General features: G+C 60.0%; 1 protein-coding gene across 2 annotated transcripts in view; it reads left to right on the top strand.

The window, feature by feature from the left end:
* Window positions 1-4,731: 4,731 nt before the first annotated feature.
* Window positions 4,732-21,332, top strand: part of SCARA5 (scavenger receptor class A member 5) — a 38,485-nt gene continuing 21,884 nt past the window's right edge. The window contains exons 1-4 of one of the 2 annotated variants that reach the window (XM_075750276.1): window positions 4,732-5,016; window positions 6,355-6,476; window positions 10,045-10,173; window positions 18,638-19,312. In XM_075750276.1, the coding sequence (XP_075606391.1) occupies window positions 6,365-6,476; window positions 10,045-10,173; window positions 18,638-19,312 (916 nt within the window). In that variant the 5' untranslated portion in view covers window positions 4,732-5,016; window positions 6,355-6,364. The remainder of the gene's footprint in view (window positions 5,017-6,354; window positions 6,477-10,044; window positions 10,174-18,637; window positions 19,313-21,332) is intronic. The other variant, XM_075750277.1, reaches the window with a different exon arrangement.

The following is a 21,332-nucleotide window of genomic DNA, read 5'->3' as shown; positions in this document are numbered from 1 at the left end:
CGTAGACTCCCCATCGCCGAACAAACGAACAGGCAAATAGGTCCCTAGAGCAAAGCCGATGGCAGAGGGCACAAAGGATGAGAACAGGAAACGTGAAGGAGGTTTGAAGCAGAGCAGGTCATGGTGGAGCCCAGCGAGGTCCCTGGGAGGGATGGGGTGGGCTGGAGGTGCACAGCCCACAGCATCAACGCCCTCCGGTACCCAAGCTGCTGCGGTGATGTGCGGTGACACGAGCATCCTTGCACTACTTTAGGGACCGCTCCAGAAGCATCGCACGCTCGTGTGCTTTGGAAGAGACTGCCCAGCAACTCGGAGGTGCTGCAGAAGTCAGACCTGGTTTTCACCACCGGTGACCAAGAGCACCGGGACTCGGTGGTCCCCACGGAAGAGGAGCCGGGTACCGTGCTGGCCGCGCATCCCACGCAGCTGGGCTGCTCGCAGCGCCCTATCTACTGTGGGTTTATCTTGGCTTTCCATTGGAAAGTAATAAAAGTAATAAAAGTGCAGGAATTTGTTCCAAACCAGTTACGAGGATGACTTGCCTGCCAGGCGGATGTTTGTTTCCTCTTATTACTCAGATCCCCGTTAGTTCCGCAGGCGTTCGCTGGACTCAGGGCTCTGGTGCGGTGCAGAGCCTCACCCCCAAAGGGCTCAGGGTATTTCTTAAATTCCTCAAAATCGTGACAGCCCTCTGATTCGTTTGTCCTGGGCCCTGTCTCCTCACCTGCTCCCGTGCAACCGCCTGGCCCCTCGTAGTGTGCAGCGGGGGGGTGGGACATGCTGGGACCCCCCGTTTCCTACCCGTGACCCTCAGCAGCTCCCCTGGGGGGGGTGTGGGCTCTTTGCTCCTTGCTCAAGAGGTCTCGATCTCTCCTGGGGCCACCCCAAGGGCAGAAGTGTCCAGCTGAGATGCTGCAGCTCTCTCTAAGCCTTTGACCCCCCCACTCCTTCAAAAAGGGGATTTTCCCCACAGGATAAATGTATTTTTTTCCCCACAGGATAAATGTATTTTCCCCACAGGATAAATGTATTTTCCCCACAGGATAAATGCTTTTCCCCGACGGGATAAATGTTTTGTTGTCTCACAAATGTCACAAATTAGCAAAAAGGGCATTAATTGTGTGCATGACCCGGCTCATTGCCCTTTCCCAGCCAGCCAGGAGTTACTCCAGGTTGCTTTTCCAGCATTGCTTTCCATCGCTTTTCTCCATTTCTGTTCCTTTTGGGTGTGTGCAGGTCCGGGAGGGTTGTCCATGGCCTCATCCATCCCCCTGCCCGGAGGCAGGACCACCTCTCCCCAAGAGTCCTCTCCCCAAAGGTTTGCGGTGGGGACGACTCAGCCTTTCCCTCTCCCAGAGCCTCGTTGCTCTTTGGCTGCATTTTCCAGCTCTGCTTTTAGAGGTGCAGCCTCTTTTTTTCTAAAGAAATCTGGGATCTTGATACGGACAAAAAAAGCCTTGAAGCTTTGGATCACAAATAGGACCAACGTCCTCTGCCGTGGCCACCTACAGGGATGGGAAATCCTCCTCCCCTGTATTTGAAATGTCGCTTTTTAATTCTGTTTCAGAAATCTCCAGGTTCAGAGACCACACCAGGAAGCTCTACCTGAACATGAAGAGAAACCTGATACAGGATTATACGGAGGAAATACTTTTTGTTTTCTCCTTGGCGGATGTTTACAGTTGCATCCAGTACGACGTGGTATGGGTGGCTGTAGACCCCAGCAGAGCGGCGCCCGTCCCGGCTATCGCCTCTGCACGCCGCTGCCTTCTCAACCCTTCTCTGATCGTTGATCTAGGTGGCCAACACTCATCCTTCTCGGGAAATAAATGCAAACCTACTGCCTCTACACTGGAGTGAGCTAAAGAGGGATTTTATTGCACGGATAGGGATAATCCTGTTGCTTTCCCCTCCTTGGTTCTGGTTTGGTGTTGAGCTGCCCAGGAGTTGCCAAGGAGAAAAATGCTGGAGCCTGTTGACGTTGCACCAGGCAGTTCTGACGAGGGTCGTGTCGTCCCGCTCTCGCAGGATCAGCCCCTCCGGCAGGACAGGCTGGATGAGCATCTGAAAGTCAAGATCCAGGCGCTGAAGAAGTCAGGTTTTAGCCCAGACGGAAGCCCTTCTCTCCAAGGGAGGCAAGCCTGCCAGAGGTCCATACAGGAGAAACCTGGACGTCTGATACTCTCTGAGGCTGGATAAGTTGATTTTATTTTCTGTCCTACAATTGCCTTCACCATCAGCTCAGTTTCTCTCACTCATCCATCACTGACAAACGCTTTGAGGTCCATGAGTAAGAGACAGGGTGTGTTCTTGCTGCCAATTCAGTGCTGCGTTAGCTCAGCAGTAAGCGTTTGATGTCCTGTAAAGCCCAGGGATGTAAAGAGATCATAGAACCATCGAATCCCCAATGGGTTTGGGTGGGCAGGGACCTCCCAGCCCACCCAGTGCCACCCCTGCCATGGGCAGGGACACCCTCCACTAGCCCAGGTTGCCCAAAGCCCCATCCAACCTGGCCTTGACCACTGCCAGGGAGCCAGGGGCAGCCACAGCTTCTCTGGGCACCCTGGGCCAGGGCCTCAGCACCCTCCCAGGGAAGGATTGCTGCCTCCCATCCCATCTCCATCTCCCCTCCTGCAGCTTCAGGCCATTCCCCTTGGCCTGTCACTCCCTGCCCTTGGCACCAGCCCCTCTCCAGCTTTCCTGGAGCCCCTGCAGGGACTGGAAGGGGCTCTAAGGTCTCCCCGCAGCCTTCTCTTCTCCAGGCTGAGATGACGTGTATGACTTTAATTGCATTTATACTAGAAGTTAGGCGTAGCTTGTGCATCATTTTTATGCTCTTTTTATACCCTTTTCCCCCCACGTATTTCACTTTTCCCGTAGAAGCCAGCAGAGCAAGACTCAGCCCACACCTGAATCAAACCCAGAACCATCCAATGGCGAATGTATTGCGTGGCGTATAACCAGAGAAGGTTGTAACGATGCAAAAGTGCAACTCTGCTGGAAATTACCTGAAATCTAATAAAATATTAACCTTTTTGGATTACATGTGACTGATTTTTTTTTTTTTTTTTTTTAATGCAGAAGAATTAACCAGACTGCTTGCCCGGGTGTTTTGTATTAAGACGAAACCTTGGGAATACTCTACAATAACTGCCTCTATTTGCTGTAGTTTTGGTTTCAGCGGGGCAACGTTTGCAGATGTTTGGCCAGGTCTGAGCAGAGCACGTTTTGATGATGATGCTTTTGGCCTTTCTTAGAGGAAAGGCAGCTCAGCAGTCAGAGCCCTACCCCAAGCTGTTCAGACCTGCAGTGTGTTGTCTTTCCTTCTCCCAGACCTTTGGGGTGTCCTTGGTAGGCATCCCAAGGAGAAACCTTGGTCAGGGGTGACTGTGGGAGGCAGCTGCCATGGACTCACATCGCACCGTGGTGGGAGGAGACCTGCAGAGAGGTGGTTGCAGCCCTGCAGAGCTTTCCTCCTGATGGAAGAAGGGATGGGGATGTGTGTCCTCAGGACGGCACCGTGGCTGGAGATGACCCTGGGTGAGGAGCGTTTGTCCTTCTCCCCCCAGGTCTTGCAATCCTTTTTCCAGGTCCAGGTCTCGGTCCAAGTATGTTTATGGCTTCCAAAACGGTGTGTTGTCACGGTCTGTCTGATGGCACGCCGGGGACCGTCACTGCGTGCTGTGCAGGACACCCAGCTCTCCGGGCACACCTCTGCCTGGCTCCATCACCCCTACGGGCGGTGAACCAGACACGAGCCGGCAGCGACTCCACCATCCCAGTTTGCCCAGTGCTTCGCTCCGCTCCAGGACTGGGGATGGGGTCCTGGGCAGCCCCCATGGCCTGGGTTAGCTGCAGACTGCAGTGGGGAGCGGGCAGCACCCCACAGGCAGCGAGGGCCTTGCAGCAGCACCTTAAATCTTCCTCCCCACCTTGCACCCTCCCAAAGATTGACTGTGGTGAGTGCACATCTTGCACCGCTCCGCATGGCCCACACCAAGGCCAAGCCGGTCCTCTGTGCCTCAGTTTCCCCCGTGGGTGCCCTTCTCCGGGGGCTGCGGTTGCTCCTGCCCGCCGTGGGCTGAGCTGCTCGGGAATTGGGCAGCGAAGGGAGAGTGAAAGGTGTGGAGACCCACTGGAGCTGGGACACGGACCCCCCCACGCACCCACCTCTTCCAGGGCTGTCCGTCCCACCGCTGCATCCCCCCGTGTCCCGGGAAAGCTCCCCCCTGCCCCAAGCCGAGCGCTTGGGGGGACGCTCCTGCCCTGGTTCCCCCGTGGGATGCCCCTGCCCTGAGCCCCACGGGAGATGCCCTTGCCCTGAGCCCCACGGGGGATGCTCCTGCCCCGGTTCCCCCGTGGGATGCTCCTGCCCTGAGCCCCACGGGGGATGCCCCTGCCCTGAGCCCCACGGGGGATGCTCCTGCCCTGAGCCCCACGGGGGATGCTCCTGCCCTGAGCCCCACGGGGGATGCCCCTGCCCCGGTTCCCCCGTGGGATGCCCCTGCCCCAGTTCCCCCGTGGGATGCCCCTGCCCCGGTTCCCCCGTGGGATGCCCCTGCCCCAGTTCCCCCGTGGGATGCCCCTGCCCGGCTCCCCGTGCCCCAGCCCTGCTCCCCGCCGCCGGGACGGCCCGGTGCCGGCGAATGGGCGGCGGGGGCGGCCCCGGAGGAGGAGGGAGGGAGGTGGGGGGAAGGCGTGGGGAGCCCGGCCCCCCCCCTCCCGTTCCCCGCCTACAAAACCCTCCCGGCTCCGCGGTCCTTGCTCACAGCCTCCCGGCTCCGCAGCCGCCCCGCCGGCTCCGCGCATCACCCACCCACCCACCCACTCACCCACGGGGACCCCCCCCACCCATGGGAGGCTGGCGGGGAGCGGCGGCCCCTCTGCGCCCGTGGGGAGCTGGCGGTGAGGTCGGGGGCTCCCCTTGCTGTCCTCGTCCCCTTGTCCCGGAGACCGAGCGAGGCGGCAGGGGAAGGGGCCACGGGAAACTCGTTCCCGCGTGGGTTCGCCCAGCAGGTGAGTGGCGTCGCGGTGGGGAGCGGGGAGAAAGGGGACACGCAGCTCCGGGAGAGGGGAGCGGGATGGGGGTGCGGGGATGAACCCCCTCCCGTGGGGTGGGTGTGGAGGGGCTGGTGTCTCCCCGAGCATCCCTGCGTGGGGAGCCGCCACCCCCAGCCCTGGGGTGCAGGAGGGGGGGAGCGAGGTCTGACTCCACGGTGTTACGAGACACACACCCCCCCCCGCGTAACACGGGTGATGTCTTCCCCCCCGTGGGAGTGGGACCAGGGGCCAGGGCTGCTCCTGCCCAGCCTGCTCCCGGCAGGGCTGGTTTTAGCTGGGGGTGGCAGGAGCTGGGGGTCCCCAGGGAGCACAGCACCCATGTGCTGACAGCGAGGGGTGGCAGGAGCTGGGGGTCCCCAGGGAGCACAGCACCCATGTGCTGACAGCGAGGGGTGGCAGGAGCTGGGGGTCCCCAGGGAGCACAGCACCCATGTGCTGACAGCGAGGGGCAGCTGGAGCTGGGGGAGTCGCAGGAGTGCAGGGGATGAGTTTGGGCGTTCTCAGCAGATCCCACTTAGTGGGTGATTTTAACTCCTTCCACACCGGAGCCTTGCTGGGGGCTGAGGGCTGATTCCCCCCACCCGGGTGCCGTGATGAAACCTCCGTGGGAGTGGAGGCACAACCTCCCCGGGGCCGACAGTATTGACCACAGCACGGACCTGTCCCGGGGAGCAGGATCAGACCCGTGGGGAGAGCAGGCTTGGCTCACGGTCGGGGTGCTGGGGTAGCTAGAGGTGGTGTTGGTGCAGGGGTACCCCAAGTCCTTGGGGTGAAGGACATCCTGAGATGCTTGCATGCACACACTGAGCCCCTGTCCCCAGCCCTGGGGAGGGACAGCCATCCAGGGCACGCCTGGAGCGGGCACCACGATGGGCATCTGCAGGGCACGTGGTGGAGTGCAGGGGGGTGGCAGGACCCCCTCCAGGCCAACGAGCAAGGGGTCTGCATTGGTGGTGAGCATTTCTCTGAGCTGCAAGCACGCAGGCAGGACTAGCCGCCGGTGGTGGACCCCGTGGTCCTGCTGAGCTTGCCCACCCTGCATTCGCTGGGAGGGTCTGGCCCTCGTTCGGGGCACTTCCAAGGCCATGAGCAAGTCAAAAAACCACATACTGTGGTGCCAAGCAAGAGCAGAAGGGTCCCTTGGCAGCAGGTTCATGTCCCACCCCACGTTGCATTGGGGCATGGTGCCAGAGCGATGCAGGGTACAGGATTAGCCAGGATCGGGCCCCCTGCCATGTCAGGAGATACCAGAGCCACCAAGAACCACCTCATGTGCCTGTTCTGCTCCACCAGCAGCAGGAGGATGGAGAACAAAGCCATGTACCTTCACACCTTCAGTGAGAGGGAGAACGGCTCCACCTTCGAGGAGCCCTTCGAGGGAAGGAACGTCTCCAAACTGAACCTCTGCGAGGACGGTGAGTCCAGGCTCCACGTGTGGCTCAGTCTAGGGGGGGGGGCTTTGAACCTGGAGAGCTTCTGAGGGGCACATGGAGGCTTGGTTTGCTCAGGAAGCAGCTGGGCAATTTGGTCCTACCCAGGCGAAGGTGTCTGGGCTGAGTTAGGTGCTCAGCTCCAGCTGTGGGTCCCAGGGAACCGGAGCAAAGGAGCGATCCCTGCCCCGGGGGTCCAGGGCGCGTTGGTGGGAGCGGCACCAGGAGCAATGTCTGTGTCCCAAACGGAGCAGGAAACTTCTCCTCTTCTGCTGGCATGGCCTCACTGGGAGAAACGCTCAGGGAATCCCATGGCAAGGAGGTTTCTTTGCCTCCTTCCCTGTCCCCTGCTTTCGGGTGCGACGGGGGGATGACAGAGCCAGGGCACCTCGGCGTGCCCAGGATCTCGTTTGGGTTCTGCTGCTGACCAGGGCTGTGCTCCAGGGAAAGTCACTTTGGATGCTAACGGTTGATTTTTGGTGGGTTTGGTTTTGGTTTTTTTTTTCCTCCTCCAAGCCTCTGGCTCTCTTGCACGTGCTCTTGTGCAGAGATGCCGTGCAGTGGGACGGTAGCACCAGGACTGTGCAGCAGGACACAGTGGGACCTGCTTGCATCTCCTGCACATCTTAGCTGGCCTCTGTCTCCACTGTGGACTTGCTGAGCTCTTTCCCTTTGCTCTTGCCCCACGAAACGCCGTCCGTATTTCACCAGGTCCAGGCTTGGTCCCCAAGCAAACAGCCCTGATGCACGGAGTGAGCTGGGAGCACCCAGCCCTGACCAAACTGCTTTTGGGTGGCTCGCGGTGGCGATTGCAAGAGGAGATGCGATGTTGCTCTGTGGGTGTCTTCTCCTGCCCTCCAGCCCCCGGAATGGGGACAACTTTGTGTCTGGAGGGTGCATTTCCCACCCAGGTGAAAGCTGAGTCTTGATGCCGTTCCCCAACCTCGATGTCACCCTGCAAGTGTCCCCCTGCTCTCAGCAGCGCGTCTGCTCCCACCTCTGCCCACCTCCTGCTGCCAGCTTTTCCAGTCCAGCACCCATCCCACCTTCCTGCAGCAGAGAGAGAGGGGCCGATCCTGCCCGGGGGGGCTGTCCCCACGCCCTGCCACACTGCGAACATGGCAGGGGGGTGGTGGAGCCTGGAGGGAGCCATGCTGGAGGAGATGGGAGGGAAGAGTTGGTGTCTTCTAGAGCCAAGGCCACCATTCCCAGCAGAGACCTTGCAGGGGCAATGGTGGGGAGGGGGTAGGTATTTTTGTGGCAGGTTGCCCTGGATCTCTCAGGACAAATCTGCTTATCCGTAAGTCACCCCGATGCAGAGCTGGCCCTCCAAGGAACCCCATTCCCACGGGAGAAGCTGCTGGAGCGAGGTTTGGGGGGGTGCGTCTGCTCTGCAGCCACACAGGGTGGGGGGCAAGGTCAACCCTGGGAGCTCCATCATGAGGATGGGACACACCCCCCCCCCCTCCCCGAGTCCCTCCCAGGCTCATGGAAAACACTCGGCGTGGGGCTGAGGACAGCCTGCTCCTCGCCTTGCCCCCCAGGACAGCAGCCCCAGACCCCCCCCCCAGGGTTGGGGGATGACGAGTCCTGGCTGCTTTCAGCCTCCCACCTTCTGCACCCCCACTGACCGGGCGGGCCACAGCCCCAGCTCCCCCGGGCATGGGCAGGGGGAGGAAATATTTGCTTTTCCCCTTGGTTACTGGCCGGAGCCCGCCCGTGGGCTCCTCGGAGCGGGCTGTTGTGAAAACCTTGCTTACGCAGCTGCGGTCCCTCCTGCTCTTCCGAGAGCAGCAAAGAGGAGTGGGTGGTTCGGGGCGCGGGGCCAGCTCCTCCCGGAGTCTCCCAGGACCTGATATAAGTGTTAATGTCAGAAAAATATTGCAGCTTTCCTCATTCCGAAAGCCTCGGCTCTGTTTGTTTGGCCGGTGATGGCATATGGGAACCGCGTGCGGGTAATGGATTGCAGATGGAGGGGTCCCGGAGGAGCGGCACCGCCTTTCGCACCTGAGCTGGGGCGCCCCGTGCACCCCACATCCCCACAGCATCCCCGCGGGGTGTCAGCGAGCCTCACCTCAGCGCTTTATCATTTGGGAGCCCCAAAACGGGGCTGAATTAAGCGATACGCCCAACGTAACCCTTTGCTGGCTGGAAGCTTTTGCAAACCCCCCCCGCCCCGTGCTCCAGTGGGACAGACACACGGACCCCCCAGCTGGGGACGGGCACGGGTGCCGTGGGGAAGGGTCCCTGCCGGGCTAGGGACGCCCCCCACCCGTTGTGCCTCCTCTCCATCTCTGGCACCCCAAGGGCCGGCTTGGTCCCACAGGGACGTGGATGGGGGGGTGGGACGGGGTGAGGTCCCAAACCCCAGCAGGGGTGGTCCCGGCTGGAAGGGGGCATTGCTCCCGGCCAGGGATGAGCGTGGTCTCCTCCCCAGGAGGTTTGGCTTTGGGGTTGTGGTGCTTCTTCACCCTTTCTGCCGGCTCCACGCAGGCTCTGGATCGGTGCTCGAAGGGCAGAAAGCGATGGGATGGAGGCACCCAAATGTCAGGGGGGGTGGGAGGGTTGGGCTCTTCCTCCACCTTTTGTTGGTGTCTCCCTGGAGACATCTCGGATCTGGCAAGGGGAAAAACCGGGCAGCGCTAACTGACCTGGCATGAAGTTGCTGGTTCTCAGCTGCTCTCCGAAACTTGGTGTTTCTGCACGTGTCCAACACAAAAACGCAGGCACCCGACGCCCCGCACCCCATCCCAGCAGCACTCGGTCACCCAGAGAGCCAAGGCGTCAGGCTGAAGCGTGACTGCAGCCTCGGGGCTGGGGACTGAGGGATGCGGGGTCTGTGTCCAGAGCAGGCTCCGGCTCCCACCTGAGACCACGACCTGGCCCAGACTTCAACCCGAGCTGTGAACGCATGCAAAGCCCCAAAACCAGATGATTTTTCCCTGCCGCTGGGTTGACGGCACAGGAGCTTTTCCTCGTCTTTCCTTGCATTTTTCCTCCCGGCTATTTTATTCATCAACCCCCGCCTCCTTCGCGCGCAGCTCTTGCTGCTCAGCGCTCGTGGAGGAGCTGGATCGCAGGTTTGGGCAAGCAGGGATGTCAGGATCCAGGCAGCTTAGAATCCTGGAGAGTGGTTTGGGTGGGAAAGGTCTTTTAAAGCTCATCTAGTTCAACCCCAACCCCCCTGCCATGGGCAGGGACACCCTCCACTAGCCCAGGTTGCCCAAAGCCCCATCCAACCTGGCCTTGACCACTGCCAGGGAGCCAGGGGCAGCCACAGCTTCTCTGGGCACAGGATCAGGCCTGCCCCTGCTTACTGCATTGCTGATGGTGTCCTGGTTGCGTGTGAGCTCCGCTCAGGAGCGGGGGTTTGTGCCAGCATCGATGGTCCCAATTCGGGGAAAACCGTGTGGATCAACACCGGGGCACGCAGAGCTCTGCCTGCACCCACGAGGCGTTGTCGAAATTATATTTGCAATATTTTTCTCCCTGTGGGAGATGGAGCCCGGGTGGGTGCACGATGCTCTCCCTGACACCCTGCTCTGTCTCCCAGGTCCCGGGCAGAGGATGAAGGCAGCAGGACGTTGCGGTCGGATGGGCTCCTTGGCAGCATTGAAATACGCCGTGGTGGGACTCTACCTCCTCGTCTTCCTCATCCTCGTCGGGGTCTTCATCCTCGCAGGTAAGGGCTGAACCTGGGTCCTCCCTCCATGGTGCAGCGATACCCGGAGCTCAGAGAACCGTGGGCATGGGACCACGTTTCTGCTGCCTCTGCAGAGGCGTTGGGGAGGGTTTTCCATGCCATCCAAGGGAGGAAAATATGGGATCCAGCAAAAGCGGGGTGCGGAGGCGATGCCTTGCCTTGGTTCGCAGCCACCGCTGCAAGCGGTGGCTGCGAACCAAGGCAAGGCATCGCCTCCGCACCCCGCTTTCAGCTCCTTGGGGACAACGACATGAGCCCATACCGGCTCCATACTCCATGTCTGGAGAGGTTTGGATCTAAGCTTTGAGGCTGGATTCGCTGCAGGGTCCAAGTCTCATGTGCTGGGAATGGTGAGGCTCGCGTTCGGGGCTCGAATGGTTCCTCGGTGATGAGAACCCATCGTTTTGCCTCGGGGTAAGGGTGAACCCCAGCTCCATCAGCGATGGAGATGCAGGCAGGGGGTTATCGTTGCACAGGGCATCCCGCACGTGCTGGGCAAGGCTCCTGCTTCCCCTCTCTGGCTTTTTTGGTGAGCGCAGGGATGGGAAAGCTGCTCGCAAATGCCTGTAATTGCTCCCAGCCCCAGCTCATCCCTGCGTACGCATCCCATGTGGTCCGTGTCGCCGCCGGCTTGTTTCCCCCCGCCCTCGTCGTGCTGGAAGCAGTTTGGGAAGATGCCTGGTTTACCCCATGGTCCCAGTAACCCCCCCCTTGCCCCAGTACCACCCCCGTGTGGGGTTCTGCTGGGTGGAGGGGCTTGGATGGGTGCTGCAGCGGGCGCGGGTGGGAAATGCCACCACCGAGGACCAGCTCCTCGCTTCCCACCCACCTCCTTCCCAGCTTTAACCCCAGCATCCACTGCGGGGGCGGTGGGGGGGAGAGGGGGGGACCCCCCTTTCCAGCCCCAAATCACCACTAGCTGTTCTCCAAGGCTGGGCAGGGCTGAGCGCTGCCCCCACACCATCCCTTCGGGATGATTTTCTGTGCCCTGCCTGTGCCTTGCCTGCTGCAGGCAGCTGGGGAGGGGGGGGGGCAGGGAGGGGGGATGGATTTCACGTTTAACTCCTTGCTGTGGCAATACCAGCACTGTGAAGGCAGCCTGTGACTTTTGCAAAGAGCGCATTTAGCTTTTTTTTTTTTTTTTTTCCTGGGCTAGGGAAGGGACAGAGAAGGTTTTGCTGGAATTTGGAAGCCTCTCCCACTTATTTCTTGCATTACATTGTTTTAATGTTGTTGTTGGCCCGCGAAAGCCTTGAGCGAGGGATGCCATGAATTGTGCAAAGAGCTCGGGACAGGCGCTCTTGTCCTGGGCTGAGCTACAGCTGCTCACCCCAAAGCAGCTCCAGCAATAACAATAACATTATGGCACTGGCTGTCGGCGGGGAGAGCTGGAGGCTCACGGTCACGGGCATTGTGAAAGCCCCACCTCCTGGAGTCCCGTGACTGGCAGGATTTCAGCTTTCAGTAAAGATCCCAGTAAAACCACCTTACCTCCCAGATGTGGACCGCAATCTTGGAAAAGAAAGGCAAAACGCAGCGGAAATCATCTCTTTCGTTATTGCTTTCTGTATGTCTTGACCTTTAAGCCAAGCCTCTGGCTTTGGACGTAGCTGACTCACAAGGTCTGCAGCCAGCCGTGCCGACCGCGGTGCCCGGACCTCTCTTATCACATCAAGGAAAACCACAGGCGCAGGCTGGTCTTGCAACAGGGTGAAGAGCAGTTCATTAACCAGAGACCCCATCCAGATGGGAGCCACGTGTAGCCCATGGAGACATCCTGCTGATGATCCCCTGCTTCATGCTGAAACCTCAACGTGGGAACTGATGGTCCTCAGAGGACCCAGGACTGCAATTCATGGGCACCCTTAACCATGGAGGGCTTGGCTTTCCCATGGAACATCTCGCTTTGTGCTAGCGGAGACCAGGCACCAGCGTGTCGGAGCTGAGACCTTCTGCCCAGCATCCCTCATCTCCCATCCAGGGGGGAAGATGCACAGAGAGCTACAGCATTTGGTGAAGTAGATGTTCTCTCACCTGCTCCTTGGGCTGGGGAGAGCCGGCCACGATGCCGTAAGAGGAACATCACTGTTTGGTGCCGTTCCTGCCCTCCCACAGCTGCGCTGAGGTCCCTGCTCAGAGCAGGTCCCACCTGAAGCAGACACCATCCCACCCAGGGCGTACGAATGCTGGGTGTCCAACTTCCAGATCTGACGCTCTTTGGAGAGGGATGGGGAGCTGCGATACCCTGGCTGGTCCCCAAAAAGCAACTCTGACCACGTCGGGGACGGGGGTGCTGTGCCCCTGGTCCATGCCCTCCGCTGCCAGCATCCCTTCATCCCAGGGCCAGCAACACGGAGTGGGGACGCTGCTTCCCATCCCGCCCATGGGAAAGGAGGAAAATCCCCAAAAACCTCCCTGGAAAGCACGCACGCGCAAAAACACGCATGTGCGTGCAAACACGCGCTTGCACACCCCACGGTGCTTCCTGGCAAGGCTGGGGCATGGTGGGGGAAACCACCCCCCCCGGAGATAACCCCTCCCAACACGTGCCGGTGTCCCTGGCACGTGAACCCGGCGGTTTTGGGGAGGTAGCTCCCCCAAGCATCGTTTCGAAGCCGGCTTGCGCAGGTGTCCCGTGACTTGCACCACGCTCCGTGGAAATGGGTTAGAAAATGAGTAAACTGCTAAAAATATCATGAACCACCTTGGAGCTGCTGTAACAGGATGTTTTCAGCAACGGAGCCGGAGCGGTTTCAATGCAGCCTGCTTTTAATATCCTCTCTCGCAAGCCTGGCAGCAGTTTTCTGGCTCCTGGGGTCTCACACTCCCTTTCTCCCCATCCTTGACCCCCCTCCTCATCCCCCCAAAGTTAGGACTCTGATCTCGCCTTTTGTTTTCGCAAGGCCTGGGTTAAATCCCAGCCGCCTGCGTGCACAGACCTGTATTTTGGTGTTTGAACCCAAATCCCTGCCTGGCCCCACGCCCGGGCACCCAGCCCTGAGCTGCTCTGCAGCAGCAGCAGGAGGCCAGGCAGGGTTCGTTAGGACGTGGCTAACGAGCCAAGCTCTTTCGTGTGAGCATCTGAAGCGTGCGTACGGATGGGCACCTGACCTGCACACCCCAGCTCCACGCTCATTTTGCATTGAGAGCTGCCACGTTGCCACGCTTGGCGCTCCCGGTTGCCTGGCAGAGGCGTCCAAGGAAATGAGCACCCTCCGTTTCAAGGGTCGCAGCCCCAAAACTCGCGTTCTGATGATGCCGGCGGAGGTGAAGGCAATAGATCCAGCCCCATCACGTGAGCGCTCCCCGATCAGCTCCAGCGCAAACTCCTCCTGCTCCAAAGCAGGTCTGTGCCTGCAGCCGGCATCTCCCTGCGACACGGAGCAACCTGAGCTGCCAAAAAGCCGCTGGCAGCAGGGCCCCCATGCCCAATATTAGCCCCGTGCCCCTTATTAGCCCTGTGCCTGAGCTAATAAGCCCCAAGAGACTCATGCCGGAGCTGCGTGCTGGCTGCTCCCCACCGTCCCCCGCTCCTCATCCTGCCCCAAATTCTTTTCCTGCAGCCGTTTCCCCCAGCCCAGGGTTTGGTTTCCACCCTTCCTGAAATGCCGGAGGATGTCTCCTCCCAGAGATGCTCTTGCTGGGGCCCGCGTGGGGTTGGGCTGGAGGTTTGGGATGTCCAGACCCGCTGCCGTTGTGCATCCAGTCGTGTGTTGAACTTCACGCTCAGCATCTGCCCGACTTCCCCGTGGAAATAAAACTCAGGGGAGCTGGTGGCAACACCTCGGGGCTCATAGCTGGGTCCAAATTGTCAGCAGCGCTTCCAGCTCGGAGACTGCACTGAGGCATCCTGCAAGACTTTGCATGCAGGCGCTTACTTTTCTGCAGCTGTGTGACGCTGCAAGAGTGGGATGGGGCGTGCGTTTCCCAAGGAAGGTGAAAAAAATCCATATTCAGCAAGCACGTGTCTGCTTTACTGCATCGCCTTGGCTCTACGTGAGCCTAAAAGAGGGGGAGAGAGATTTTTGGGTGCATCCAAGGGTGCTTGTACGTGCTCATGGTGCAGAGCTGCACCCCGGAGCGGGTCGCGGCGGCAGTGACGGCGTGCAGCGCAGTGGTGCGCGTGCACGGCTGTGCGTGTGCGTGCTTGTCCCCTCCGCAAGGCTCCTGCGGGACAAGGCACAGGAAAATTATTAGCAGGAGCGGGAGGGCAGAGGTCGCGTTCTTCATGAACCCCAGCGTGTTTCCATCGAGGCTGGACACCTCTGCCAGAGCCGATGGCCTGCGGCATCAGACGCTTCCCTGGAACAAGCTGGGAAGAGCTGCCGGCGGTCCCCATCACGCACGAGCGTGCGTGAGCATCTGCGTGTGCACGGCTCAGGGTGCGCGGGTCGCAACGCAGATGTGCAGAGAGGGCTGGTGCAGAGGCACGTTCGTAGCGCGCTGTGTGCGTAGATGCGTGCATTTCTAGAAATAGATGTCTGCCTGGTCACCTCAAGGCCTTTCTCTCCCCGTACTTTTCCAGCCTTCCTGCAGCGTGCTGGAAGCTCAACCCACGTGCAGCCCCCTCCTCCTGTCCCTCCAGGCCTCTCCTTTGCCACCTTTCTCGATGCCCGTTAGCTTCTTAGCACCTTTGCACCCACGTGCACGACTGCGAGCACACGTGCAAGGCGTGACCTCGGCACGGGGCTGGTGCTGCTCTGTTCGGCAGCGGCAGAAGGGCTTGGAAGGGGTTTTGGGGTAGGAACACGGGGTTCTCGCAAACTTCTTCTCCTTGAAACAGCGGTGGGGACAGCAGGTGGGAAGACGGCGTGTCCCCAAAACGCAGCAGCGGGAGGGAGCAGCAGATGGCGGAGCCCTTTGGGGGCAATTAGGTCACCCCCCCCCGCCCCCAGGCGCTATTTTGGGGACCTATGGCAGGGAGGGTGTTTGTGCTGGGTGCGTGTGTGCGTGCATCTCTGCTGGGTGCATTCGTGTGTGCGTGCACTGTGTGCGTGCGTGTGCGTGTACTGTGTGCATGCATGCGTGTCTGTACGTGCTGTGTGCATTCGTGCACGGTGGGCATGCACGCGTGTCCGTACATGCTGTGTGCGTTCGTGCACGTGCGCCATGTGCGTGCACGCTCTTGCATTTGCGTGTGTGCACACCGTGTGCCCGCGTGTGCTGTGTGCGTGCACTTGTGCTGCGCGCGTGCAAGCTTGCGTTCACCGTGTGTGCGCACGTGCGCGCACTGTGTGCATGTGTGCATAAGTATCTGCGCTGCGCGCACGCCTGCACGCGTGTGTGAGCATTCGTGCACGTGCTCCAGGCTCCCAGCTCTGGATTTCATGCAGAGAGCGGAAAGCAAGGAGGGCGTTACGGGCCCCCGACACCCACGTCCTGCAGCTTCGCCAGCGGAGCGGGGCGATGTCCGTGCCTCTGCCTTGCAGCAGGATTAGTCCATCCTACCAAAAGAAGATTTGGGAGGCAGGAGAGCTGCTGGCACGCACGCGTGTGCATGCACGGAGCAGCCCGAGGCTGGAGGTGTTGCTCCTTGGAACCTTCCCGGTGTGGTTTTTGGCTGCGGGATGCTCCGGAGCGGCCTGGGTTGCTGGCGGGTTGGTGGCTTGCGGTGCCGGGGCTGGGCAGAGGAGAGCCGTGGGGATCCCGGCTGGTTGCTGGAAGTGATCTATGGGAATTTGGGGAACTCCGCAGGCTTTGCAACTCGCCGCAGGTGCAAAGCGGGGAGCTCACCTGGGCTTCCCAACCCTCGGCCACCCCTGGGGTTATTCCTCCTTGTGCTGACCGCACGGGGTTGCTTTTCCCCTCGGTTTCGTTGTCTCCGCACCCATCACGGGCACCCCAGGTCCAGGAAGACTTGTCAGAGCAGCTTCGATCACGCAGAAAGCAGCAGCCCCCCGCCCCTTCGCCAGCCCCGTGGTGACTTTTCCCAAGGTCTGTCCTGGCCGGTTGTCCCCTCTCGGGGTGGCCTTGGGCACGTTGCCTGCTTGCTTTCTCCGTCGTGCCTCCCCCCCCCCGCCAAGGGAAGACGGTGCCCGCTGGGCGCGATGACCGGTGACATCGCGATGTGTGTCCCCCCCCGCCGGTGATGATGTCGGGGACAAGCGGGGACGTGCAGAGGGGACCAAACAACGTCCCCATGCCCCAGGAGGAGAGCTCCGAGCTGGCACGCTGCAGCCTGGCAAGCTGGGGCAGTCCAACAACGGGATTAATTAACGGGGGCTAATTAACGGAGGAAAGATGCCTTCGATGCTTGGGAGATGCTCAGCTCCTCCGTTACGGCACCCGCCAACCCACGGCAGAGCTGGGGAGCGATCGCTCATCCCAGACCCCCTCTCTGGGCACGGCGGGTCCCCCCGGTGCGTCGTGTCCCCCCCCAGCACCCCCCTGAGCACCCAGCACCGCCGCTGCGGGTGGCCCCGAGCCCTTTGCGTGTGCGCGGCTGCTTTCGCCCTCTGCTTGCTCCTGCGATTTTAATTCAAACCAAATGCCTCCGCTTGGTTTCTCCTCCGTGGAAATGAGGGGGTGAGCTGCCAGGCGGGTCCCGCGCCAGCCCGCGGCGTCGCGCCGGCCGAAGCCCCACCACAGCTTCAAGAACAATGGGGATTTTTTTTTTATTTTATTTTTTTTTTTCAAATTCTCATTATTCGTGTGGGTTTGGCTTTGAGTCCCCCACCCCGGGCTGCATTGGAGATCCAGCGTCGACGCAAGGCGGAGGGAGAAGATGATATTCCCCTGCCTGGATCAGAGTTTTTGGGGTGTGCCGAGGCATGCGGAGGGACGATGGGGTCCGGAATCAGGCTTTACTGGGTGCTATTGGGCTTACTGGGCAGGGGGTTGCTGGAGCAGTGCTAGGAGCTGCTGAGAGCAAGAGGTTCCCCCCCCAAATTTCCAGGTTCCCTCTCCAAATCCCATCTCAGTGCTCTGGGAGCTGGTGCGAGGACAAGAGGGCTGGGGATGAAGGCAGGAGGTGAAGGATGATCCTGAGCTGGGGTGGGTTTCCTTCCTTGGGAAGAAGAAGGAGAAGGACTGGGGCTGTTGGGGGACGAGAAGCTCCCCATGAGCCGGCAAGGTGCGCTGGCAGCCCAGAAAGCCACCCGTGTCCTGGGCTGCGTGTCCAGCAGCGTGAGCAGCAGGTCGAGGGAGGGGATTCTGCCCCTCTGCTCCGCTCTGCTGAGACCCCCCTGCAGTGCTGCGTCCAGCTCGGGGGGCCCCAGCACAAGAAGGACATGGAGCTGTTGGAGCCAGGCCAGAGGAGGCCACGGAGATGCTGCGAGGGCTGGAGCACCTCTGCTCTGGAGACCTCAGGCTGAGAGAGTTGGGCTGGTTCAGCCTGGAGAAGAGAAGGCTGTGGGGAGACCTTGGAGCCCCTTCCAGTCCCTGCAGGGGCTCCAGGAAAGCTGGAGAGGGGCTGGTGCCAAGAGCAGGGAGGGACAGGCCAAGGGGAATGGCCTGAAGCTGCAGGAGGGGAGATGGAGATGGGATGGGAGGCAGCAATCCTTCCCTGGGAGGGTGCTGAGGCCCTGGCCCAGGGTGCCCAGAGAAGCTGTGGCTGCCCCTGGCTCCCTGGCAGTGTTCAAGGCCAGGTTGGATGGGGCTTTGGGCAACCTGGGCTAGTGGAGGGTGTCCCTGCCCATGGCAGGGGATTGGGACTGGATGATCTTTGAGGTCCCTTCCAACCTAAACCAGTCGGGAATTCGATGATTCGATGATTCTAAGAGCCCTGGCAGTCCCTGGATGCGGGATGCGGGATGCGGGATGCAGATGCTCCTCAGGCAGGGTGGGTTTCCTTCCTCCTCCCCTCCCTCGGGAAGAGCCCTGGCAGCCCAGGGATGCGGGATGCGGCGTTTGGAGGCTGACGGCAAACCGCACCCAGAGCCGTGGAGACCTGCCGAGCCAGCCTGATGGTCTTCATTATAGAGCAAGGGGTTGAGTTCAGGCCCGGGCTCAGCGGCCAGCAGGGAAACCTGACTGTTAAAATGAAAATTAAAGCCTCAGCGGGGGAAGAGGCAGGTTTTAAGGTCTGTTTTTAGGAAAGGGAAGCGGATGCTGTTAGCAGCCAGTCCTCTGACCAAAGGCCGACACGAGCCAGGCGAAGCCGCAAGGCAGAGCTTTGTAGCATCGTGACCCATCTGGCAAAGCCCAGAGCCACCCCGAAGCCCAGAGCTGCTGGGAGCCTTTGCCGTCCTTCCTGAGCGAGGTGCCTCCTTCTCCAGCTCTTCATCAACCAACCCCCTTCTACAACCATGGAGAAAACCGTGGGGCCGAAAGGGGCTGATGGGATGAACCTTTTGGGGTTTGAGGTAGGGTTTTCACCTCCAAGCACCAAGGAACAGGGGGATGTCCAAGCGCTCCTTGGGAGGAGATGGGGGTTGCCCCTCTCAGGAGGGTCCTCACTTCCGTGATGTGGTTTCTGATGCCCCCTCCTCTCCATCCCTTGCAGTCTCCAGGCCACAGACGTCCCCCGAGGACCTGAAGGCGCTGATGGGGAACGTCAACCGCCTCAACGAGAGCTTTCGGGACATGCAGCTGAAGCTGCTGCACCTACCTCTGAAGGGGGACGTGCTGGATCACATCTGGAGGCTCCAGGACCTCCTGCAGAACCACTCGGACTCCTTGTTCCTCATGACGGGGTCACTGCAGAAGCTGGAAGGGCTTCTCTGGAGCCTGCAGACCCAGGCCAGCCAAACCGACAAGGCAGTGTCCAACCTCTGGGACAGCTTGACCCAGCAGAGCGACGCGGCTCAGCAGGAGATGTACAAGCTCTCCGTGGAAGGCAACAGCAGCTGGCTGCTGCTGCAGCACCATGACCATCTCCTGAGCCACCTGAGCAGCAGGGTGGAGAGCCTGAGTGACCAGGTGACGACTGTGAGCGGGGCCATGGACACCATGAACAGGACCTTCTCCTACGATGTGAACATCCACCATACCCGCATCCAGGACCTGCAGGTGCTGATCAGCAACGCTACCGAAGATGCCCGGCAGATGCGTCTCATCCACATAGCCATGGAGGAACAGCTAAAGCATGAGCTGGCCATCCTCAACAATGTGACCGAGGACCTACGACTGAAGGACTGGGAGCACTCCATGGCGCTGAAGAACATCTCCGTGATACGGGGTAAGCTGAAAAGCTCTTCGTAAGCAGCTCCCCTGCTGGTGCATGAAGCTGTCATGAGGAGGGGGGTGTCCTCAGTGCTTTGGAGGGTGGTGGAAATGGTCCCTGTGGCATGGGGATGTCCTGTGGGGATGTCTCTGGGTGTATCAAACCCATCAGACACCACTGTTTAGGTGTCTGCAGTGTTCAGATGTCTCCATCACCTTGGACTCTACTCCAAATGCTCCCCCATCCATGTTAGGAAGAAAGCTCCCAAGGCTCCCTCAACGATGGCTGGGGAAACTCTGCCAGGTCCCTCCTGACCATGAAAATGAGCCAGACTAAGCATGACAGAGACGGCGGGGTTTCGTCCTGCTTCGTACTGCAGTGATCAAGCAGAGGGCTGGCCAGCAGCTACCCTCAGTCATCGTCAATCACTTCACTCGCTTTACCGTACATGCCCTTTACTCCATTTTCCTCCTCTTGTCTTCCCCTCCTTTACCACCCTCAGCCCCTCCTGAATCATCAAATCACAGAATCCCCGATGGGTTGGGGTGGGCAGGGACCGTTAAAGCCCATTTAGTCCAACCCGCCTGCCATGGGCAGGGACACCCTCCACTAGCCCAGGTTGCCCAAAGCCCCATCCAACCTGGCCTTGACCACTGCCAGGGAGCCAGGGGCAGCCACAGCTTCTCTGGGCACCCTGGGCCAGGGCCTCAGCACCCTCATTGTGGTGAAATAAACAACCCGTCCCAGCTAACTCTTGACCATTGACCCTAGTTTTCCTGATAGCCTTTTTTTTTCTTTTCTTGTATTTGTATGGTTACCTTGGTAATCCCCCACTCAGTCTGCTAAGCATCTACTCCTTTTTTCTTAATTGTCTGCAAGGTCCAGCCATTTGTCACACTGTTATCTCATGAGCGTAGCTGTATGGCCAGGGTTAACCATCTGCTTGGACCTTTCTTCCTCTCTGACATCAGGAACGTCCAGCTGGTTCCTGTCTTACTGTCTCGCTGCTGTGGGATCACCCGCTTCTCTGCATCCCACAGCACTAGATCTCCTAGGACAGCCCAGCTCCAAGGTGGAGGTGCCTGCATTGGAGAAACCCATGTCTGCTGGGGTGGACCCCAGTCCAGTTGCTTGATGCAACTGGGGAGCAGCAAGAGGAGGGTCCCTCTGTGCTGCACCAGGAGAGAGGTGGCTTTTGCTTCCAAGATCTTAGAGGTTAAAATAGGAGAGGGAACGAAGGGAGCTGCACTTCTTGGGAGCAGCTTGGCTTCGAGGGTGATGGAGAAGAGAAAGGGTCGAGATCATCTGGACAGGGACAGCCAAGCAGGGCTGTGATGGGAACCAGCAAAGTCATGAGCATCCTTGTGATTTACGGCACAAGAGCAAGAGGGACCCTCTGAAATGGTGGGCAGCAAACGCAGGAGAGGCTCAGGGCAGCCCTTTCCCACGTGCCACCTTCTCACCTGGCTGGAGCTCCTTGCTGCAGGACTTTGTGGAGGCAGAAACCCAAGTGGGTCCAAAAGGCGCTGGACAAATTCACGTGGGACACATCCCTAGCTGCTCAATGCCACGGCCTGATCGCAGTGGCTGTTCAGTGCCACGCAGATGAACTGGCCATGGGAGGGGGAAAACCATGAAGAAACACAGAAGAGCCCAGTGCAAGCTCTTGGGGGCAGAGCGAGAGGTTGGGCAGCAGCTGCTGCCCCACCTGCACGCTGTCGCTTTGCACCTGCGGAGACGCAACGGGCTGTTCCCCTGCTACGAAACGCCCAGCTCCAAGCAGAACTTTATTTCTGGTGCTTCCAGCTGAAATACCAGATGGGGAGGGAAGGGACCGACGCCAAGGCATTTGCTCCCTCTGGCCATCTGCTGAGCTGGGAGGGGACAGATGTGGTTTGAACCGCAGCAGCTACACCTCCCCATCCAGGCCCACCATCACCCTGGAGTACCAGCAGCTCATTGGGGTCATCTCCCTGCTCCTTGGGGGACGTTGTGTTCGGGGCTGCTGGGACCACGTTGCACCCGCTGCTTTGAG

The sequence above is a fragment of the Balearica regulorum genome, chromosome 3, assembly GCF_011004875.1.
Source record: "Balearica regulorum gibbericeps isolate bBalReg1 chromosome 3, bBalReg1.pri, whole genome shotgun sequence".
NCBI classification, from domain to species: Eukaryota; Metazoa; Chordata; class Aves; order Gruiformes; family Gruidae; genus Balearica; species Balearica regulorum.
Note: the sequence above shows the minus strand (reverse complement) of the source record. Positions and strands in the feature narration are given on the sequence as shown.